General features: G+C 34.7%; 1 protein-coding gene across 2 annotated transcripts; it reads left to right on the plus strand.

The window, feature by feature from the left end:
• The first annotated feature begins 5,609 nt into the window (after positions 1-5,609).
• On the plus strand, positions 5,610-7,624 carry LOC124889322. Of its 2 annotated transcripts, none has more exons than XR_007048215.1 (3): positions 5,610-5,781; positions 6,103-6,226; positions 6,386-7,624. XR_007048215.1 is itself a non-coding variant. In XM_047400842.1 (3 exons), coding segments are annotated over exons 1-3 (360 nt in total). In that variant the 5' UTR covers positions 5,614-5,878; the 3' UTR covers positions 6,620-7,624. The 2 variants fall into 2 exon arrangements, 1 of the variants encoding a protein (XP_047256798.1); XM_047400842.1 differs by having other exon boundaries at positions 5,614-5,880.
• Positions 7,625-8,376: the final 752 nt, after the last annotated feature.

An 8,376-nucleotide genomic window follows, 5' to 3' on the forward strand; every position in this document is an offset into this window, starting at 1 on the left:
AATGTAAAAGCATCAAAATCATATGATGATCTTCTGAGAGTAAATGATATATATTGCAAGACATTCAGAGAATCTGCGAAAAAAAGAGGCTTATTGCACTGTGATAATAACTTGATTGAATGTATGCTAGAGGCTACATGCTATCAAATGCCGTATAGCTTACGATGATTATTTGCTACAATATTAGTATATTGTAACCCTGACAATCCAAAAAAATTGTGGGAACAATTTAAAGATTCAATGTCTGAAGACTTCAAAAATTTACAAAACATTATGCAAAAAGATATACGCTTTGTTGTCTTGAACAATATTAATGATATATTGCATTCTATAGGACTCAATATTAATGAGTTCAACCTTGTTTCAGAAATTATCACGTCTTCAAAAATAACAAAAGAAGCAAAAGAAGTGTACTTTGAAAGAAATATCATTGTAAGTGATGAAGAATTGTTATTACATCAAAAATTAAACACAAAACAAAAAAAAACATTTGACATAATCCTTCAAAGAATATTAACAAACAAACCAGGAGCATTTTTCATAGACGGTCCTGGTGAAAGTGGTAAGAGATTCTTGTATTGTGCCTTATTAGCAACTGTCAGATCTAAAGGATTTATAGCATTAGCAATAACAACTTTTGGCGTTGCTGCTTTAATCCTTCCAGGAGGAAGAACAACACATTCACACTTTAAGATTCCAATCAATATTGACGAAAAATTCTCTTGTAATATCAACAAGAAAAGCTTACTAGCATCTTTGATTCGTGATGCAAAATTAATAGTATGAGATGAAGTATCGATGGCAAAAAAGAATATGATTGAAGCATTTGATTCTCTTTTAAAAGATATAATGGATTCAAATATATTATTTGGTTTAAAAGTTGTCGTGCTTGGAGGAGATTTTAGACAAACTCTCCCAGTAGTTTGAAGTGGCAAAAAAGAAGACTCCATTCGAGAAAGCATTTTGAATTCACAAATTTGGAACCAACTTGAAAAACTCCGATTATCAGAGAATATGCGTGCTAAAATTGATCCCTCTTTCTGTGAATATCTAATGCGCATTGGAAATGGACAAGAGAAAACTAACATGAATGACAAAATAATTATCCCAAGATGTTTCATTGTTCCATATACCACTGAAAAAGAATCTTTAGATCTTTTATTCAAAACAATATATCCTGATTTTCATTCTTCTTTTCAAGACTCAAATTGTTTAACTTCCCGTGTTATTTTGACAACAAAAAATGACTTTGTTCATGAGTTAAATGATAGACTTATAGCTCAACTTCCCAAAAATGCTAAGACGTTTGTCGCAATTGATGAAATTGTTGAACGGAGTGATCAAAGTGAGTTTGAGGATTTCTTACATTCATTGAACCCTCCTGGTCTGCCTCCTTACAAATTAACCTTGAAAGAGAATTGTCCTATTATGTTATAGAGAAATTTAAATCCTTGTGAAGGTCTATGCAATGGTACGCGTCTAATATGTTGTGATTTTAAGAATCGTGTTATAAGTGCTAAAATTATCAGTGGTGATTTTAAAAATACACATGTATTTATACCGAGAATACCACTATTATCTTCAGATGATGAAAAATTATCTATCCCATTTAAAAGAACACAATTTTCAATACGATTATGTTTTATTATGACAATAAATAAAGCTCAAGGACTAACATTAGATTATGTTGGAATCTATTTACATGAGCCTGTCTTTTCTCATGGCCAATTGTACGTCGCTCTATCAGGGGAGAAAAGTTCAAACAACATAGAAATATTAATTCGACCACCTACATTTGATAACGATGATGGTCAATCTACATACAATGTAGTGTATAATGAAATCATCTCTAAAGCTTTTGTTTAACTTTACATCCTATGTGACTAAATAACTACCCCAATGCACCCAAAAAAAGCACAACTTATATCAATAGACTGCATTGAAAATACAAAATAAATTTGAGATTGACGTAGAAATAGGGAACAAAATACACCAGCTGAGTACTATCCCTGGAAGTGTTATGTCTGTTTGTCAATTGTACAATCTTTCATGAGCCTGAAAATTCCGCTCTTCGTCAAATTCATCGTGTATGAAGACATATATGGTGCTCTACACATTTGAGCATGTGTTTTTTTTTTTTTGTTTAGGTTTTACAAATGGTAATATTTTGTTGTTTCAACATTGGAAGACTCATGCAATCGGCGATTGCTACAATTTGTAAAATGTACACTTAACATATTCAAAACTTTTTATCCCAAGTATCTCTCAGCGAAAGTGAACAGGTTACTGCTCTAACATTTTTACCTACTCTAAATCAACAGAAAAACGTTTGTGTATATGCCTATAGCTCGCTGCTCTGCGCATCAATATGGTTACATTTATATCTCTTCTATTTGCTACACAGAGAATTCCTTATTGGCAGATCAAGCTATTTAAACTGGTCAATCTGATGGTAAGGAATTGTGCCATATGGAATTTATTTTAGTCCTTTCGAGTCTTCTTTTCAATATTTCCCTTTTTTTAGAAATCTCTTATGTTTGGAACTTTTTCTTTCAGAACCTTTACATTTTTGGTCATTCTAAAGTTCTCTAATTGTTTTTTTTTCCTAATTTGTTTTAGTGTTTTTATATGTTATGTTGACTCTTGTATATTATAGGTGATGACTTTATATATGGAATGGATGTTTGCCGGTAAAGATTTTTAGTTTTATTGATTACAATGGACCTTGTTATTTTCCTTTCAGGTACCGTTTTATAAATTAAATATGAATTTGAGGTGTTCACCAAAGATGCTGGTAAAACGGCAAGTGGGGAAAATGTCTATGAGCCTAGCATGGTTGTCACCATGCACCATTATTTCACCATACAAATCTAATATTCCAACGCACTGCAGTTGCTGCTATCTCAGCTCTTCTTCTCAAGTTGATTTGCCATCTTCCCTGACAACAAGTAGTGCGACCACTATTCGCCCTGCTATTATCCTTCCGGTTTGCATTTCCTTCTTCATTGAGCTTGCGCAGTTGTTGACACTATCTCAGTTTCTTGAAAATTGATTTCTATAGTTATAGGAACTTCAACTTCTCAGTAAACATTGGTCTTTTACTCTGTCAATATAACCACTATGTAATACTTATTTTCTAAGATTACAACAACAACAACAACAACAAACCCAGTATATTCCCACCTAGTGGGGTTTGCGGAGGGTAAAATGTACGCAATCCATACCACTACCTCCGGGGAAGTAGAGAGGCTTATTTCCTAAGATTAAACTATGAATTTCGTTTAGTTCAAATGGAGTGTCATGGTCGGATTCATATTGCCAACACCAACTTCCTTGGGATTGAGACTCGACTCAATATTACTACTTGTTGTATTGCAAATATGAAGGGGCAAGTTTTTTTCATTTAGTTCCCAAGATATGAGCCTTATGGGCCTTTTTAGAGGGGTTGGCAGGGTCTGGAATTTCAATATTTCATCATTTGTCATTTACATTTCTGAACTGTAGAATCGGAATAGATTGATTTTTGTTGTAACGGCTACTAATTGAATATATCATTTGTTGATATTTGCAGGGCTTAGGGAGCAATACAAATGACTATGAGAAGCTGGCTCTCATCTTACCAATTGTTATGCTCGGCAGCTATCAAGCTGTACTCTTATCCATTAAGAAAATATTTTGGCCAGGTACCTCAAAAGAATTGAAGATGCAGTCAGTGAAGCGAAAAAAATTAGCTCAAGGTTCTCTAATTTCACTTACCTATCATTAATCTTAGAATATTCTTTTAATATATTTCACTATTGCTCTCTCTCTCTCTCTCTCTCTCTCTCTCTCTCACGCACACAAACACACACAAGTTTCTGCTGGTTCTTTCTTTCTGTTCCTTTCCTTGTCTATTTTCATGGCTCCACAATCCTTTCTGGTTTGCAGAGTGTTCCTAGCAGCATGCACGTTATACACCAAGTAAATCTTTAATTTCTTGTCTTCCCTGCTTGTTAGACTGCACATTTCACAATCGAAATAACATGGGGATATGGTCACAACTCACAATAAGTCATTTGACAGTCTCTTCCTATATGCTGGATTAGTTACTGCACTTAATATTTAAAACTTAAGTCTTTCTTGTAGACAAGTAATAATCTTGTTATTTTATTGATGTAGTATATAGTACATCTTTTAATACATCATGGATTATCCAACTCGATCAAAACTTTGACAAAAAAGAAAAAGTAGAAGAACAATGTTAATCCTCATCATTTACACCCTTTATTTTAGTAGGTGCCTATCTTCTTTATCAGCCCTTATTGCATCAAAATGGATCCAATTTCTAATGTTCTCCCATTTGATTATGATCTGACCAAAATTTATGGTTGGAGTCTTCAACTTTGCCTGAATTTGTTCTTACATTGAACATAAGCAATTATTCTCCCTCCTACCTGCTCATTCCAGGCATCCGCAAATCCCAAAACATATACTCAACTGTGGTTACAGATTGCGACATCGTTGTTTTTCTTTACTTCATTTTCCTAGGATTGCAATTTGTTGTCTTAACACTTCTGATAGCTACAAGCAAATGTCGATGCTTTCTTTTACAGATTCCATAAGTATAACCTTTAACCTTGATTGACCTACACCGTCCTCTTTACTTAACAGGACATGTTGCAGTCCCATAATTAGGCCACATTTGTTGTAGGTGGGAATGGAACTTTATCTTTTACTGGGCATTCACCTGGAGAATGGCTCGCACGTGTCTATATGCAGTAATTTGGCTCCTCAGATGTTTCCTTGTTACTGAGGCAGTGGAGTTTCAATGAAAGAACTGATGCTGAGACTTTCAAGGCTTGTGTTCCTATTGTTACTCACAAAAATTTGGAGCCTTATATTCAAAGAATTTCTGATGGTGATTTTTCTTCCATCCTTATTACGAAATTAAAACTATCTCTTTGAGGTACTATAAAAGAGGTCCTTTTTGTCAAAAAGTCAGTCTATCGGAATTAACCTCTCTACCTTCACAAAAGATGGGGTCTAGAGCTACCAACGAGCATTCGAATTAGTCAAGCTCCAAAGTGAAGCAAGTTGCTTCTCATGGACTGGTGATATCCTTCAACCATTCTCTTAGTATGTTTAGAACACATTTTCTTAAGCTGGTACTATAAGGCTTTGGAACACATTTGCTTCTATATTTACTTGTATGTTTTATCCTGTGACTGGATTTGTTTGGTTACATTGGGTGTCTTATGGATTGTGGAAGTTTAGGATTTGGAAAGCTGGTCTTTTTCTGAGTATGAGTCACAATATCATGAACAACATTCACCTGAGTACTGACTTGGTGATCTAACTTATGTAAATTGGAATGTTTACCTCTTATGTCTTAGCACTATTGTTGGGCCGGGCAGCGCCCGGGCTACCCCACTAGTATTCGAATATATAGAAGAACCTTGGAAGCAGGTCACGGTCGTCATGCCTGCTTCCAAGGGCAACTACGTCATTTCAGCCATTCACAGGAGCATTTTAGTCATTTGGCAAAGGCTAATAAAGTCTTTTCATAATTCAACTTTGTAGTTTTTTGCATTTCTCAGCTCACTGAAAACGTTACAAGTCCACTCCTCCTTCAGCCAGCTTCTTACACATCAAATCCTCACCACAAATATTGTCTCCACCTAAATCTCTTTCCAATTTCAGTCCACTTGCATTCTCTCTTTGTTCTCTGTTGCCAACTGCTTTGATTTCTTAGTCGTTGCTCTCTGTCTCCGAGTTTTTGACTGTATATGAAACAATAGATAAGTATGGTTATGTTCAAACAAAAAGAAAAAAAGAAATTGAAGTTTAACTGCGTCTGACACATTTGCTGCTAGTTTTGTTGTTTGCAGAGGTTTATACAATGTTAGTTATGTACTTTGGATTTTTAATTTTTTTCCAGTGTTTTCTGGTGTGACCTTTTGGTAAAAATCTTATCTTTTTATGTCTGTCATCAGATTGAAGTGTTTTTTCCTTTTCCTTTAATTGTTGGGGGAAGGGGTGATTTGTTCTTTGATTTTATTGATGTAGTATTACTTTGTGGTAACACCTTGGCGTTGATCAGCTTTCAGAAATTTGTTTTGCCAGGTGCCACTTTGAGCTTAACATTACGAACACCAGGGATACAATTACCGCAACAGTGTCAGAAACGGTGGCACAGACAATGTTATCCCTAACTAGCAATCAAATATATGAAAATGTTGCTACTCAGGTACATAACTGTATACTACTACAACCAAACAAGACTCATCTTCTTTGTATCCTATTATAGCAATAAACATCTTCGTTGAATCCTATTATAACAGTAAACAAAAATGCTCCATTACGTAACCTCCTACTCACTGCGCCATCTTTTCTCCTTTGTATTCAGAGAGAACCGTTGTCTATTGTCCGTACAAATCAACAGTTTGTTCATAGACTGTTTAGACTTCAGCTACAAAAGCTGAGCTACAGATTCCCCAACCAAACACCTTGTATGTTGGCTGTTACATCCTTCACTGAAGCAGAAAACCCGGTTGTTCAAACATTATCATCACCAATGGCTCCCGGAGAAACAGGTAAGAAGCAAAAAGTCGAACCGCGCACTCTAGCAAAAAAGGCTTAAAGGTAAGAATACTTTTAATAGTTTGTTCTCTATTGTATCGTACCTCCATTTTAACTTCTTCCTTGGAACATTTGCATTAGGTGACGTGAAAAGAAACATGCTGCTAAAACGGCCACATAGGTTGCAACTTAAGATGACTCTGGACTAATACAAAAGACTACATATAGGAAAAATCGTTGTTTGGTTGTTGTAGTAATCTGAATAGGAAAAATGGACTTTTTACTTTCTCTGGCATAGAGTAGACCAAAATTCCTTTTGGACTTTGCCTAAATTTGGTTATGACCATTTTGTATCTGTGCAAATTACCCTGTTGTTCTATTAATAGTCAACTTTTTCTGAAACATCTGACCGAGTTACTTGTGATGGTCATTAATGACATGGTACAAATATTGGTTCATCGAAGATGATCAATTTGCTCATCGTTTCCAACAACTGCTTCGAGTTTGATACTCGGGAAAAATTTGTTTCCGCTATGTTTTATCCCTAACATTTATAGCATGTCAACCACAATAGGCCGGTAAATATAATACTCATGCTTCCTTCATTGATTCTTTGTACTCACTACAATCAAAATTAATTTGTCTCCCTCTTTTGTAGCCTCTCCATCTGGACAGGTAAATAGAACAATCCTACACCCTTTCATTACTGCCTCCCTTTACTACATCACCGTACTAGAAAAATAGAACACTGTATTTTCCTTCGCCTGCTTAAATTATCTCTACAGGTGGCAAGTGCCCAAAGTTGGATGCAGCCAAGTTTGCCTAAATGATGTGGCATGTACAGCTAGATTTTGGTTAATTAAAGCTTGATTTTGCCTGCCTCCACCAACGTCATAGAAGCGGCCGCATCAACAGACTTTTTCATTTTGGTGTAACTAATAGTATAGTCACAACTTAATGTGACAAATCTACATGTTAATAGTTTTCACAATTATTATTGCGCCCGTGCTATTCCTAAAATCCTCAAGTTTCTATTAACTTGCAACAAGAAGGGAAGATGAATATCTATTTCCTTTTCAGAATTCACATCCTAAATGCATGTTATCGCTTGACGAAAATGATTTCTTAGTGACATATAAAATGGACGATTACAAACGATAGCAACGTCATATTATTCGCGGGCGCGGGCTTCTACATCTAGTATATATATATGTGTGTATATATATTGTTGATACTTGATACAAAAAACGAAATTAGAGAAATGCATATGTAACTAACATAATTCAACTTTGTTTTGAAAATTATGAAGTGTTTCAAATTTTAATTGTTTTTGAAATAATTGTAATACTTTATTGCTACAAAAAAATAATTTATAGATTTAAAGAGATCTGTTATTACTGCACGAAGCGCGGACTTCTTCACTAGTCTTCTAAATAAACCATTCATTATCATAGCTTCTGAAAGTTGTTTTTTTTTTTTCGAGCTTCAATCGGAGAAAGGTTGTGAAGAAGTTTTCATGACGGTAGGAGTGTGCATCAGTCGGTTCAGTTTGGTTCGATTTTCTATATTATCGTTTCAGTTTATTAGTTTTTAATTTGTCAACATGATAAATCGATAACCAAACCGGTAAGATATTTATTATCAATATTCGGTTTATCGATTTTGGTCCTTAACAGTTCCATTTATTGGTTTAACCAGTAAGAAAATGCTCCTTTTAGTTTTTTTCTCTCTTCTTATTTTCATATGTTCATATACACACACTACCTTCATGCTTAAAAATCTATACAGAGTACAAGTAGAAGCAAATTCAAATATATT

This window comes from Capsicum annuum, chromosome 12, assembly GCF_002878395.1.
Source record: "Capsicum annuum cultivar UCD-10X-F1 chromosome 12, UCD10Xv1.1, whole genome shotgun sequence".
In the NCBI taxonomy this organism is placed as follows: Eukaryota; Viridiplantae; Streptophyta; class Magnoliopsida; order Solanales; family Solanaceae; genus Capsicum; species Capsicum annuum.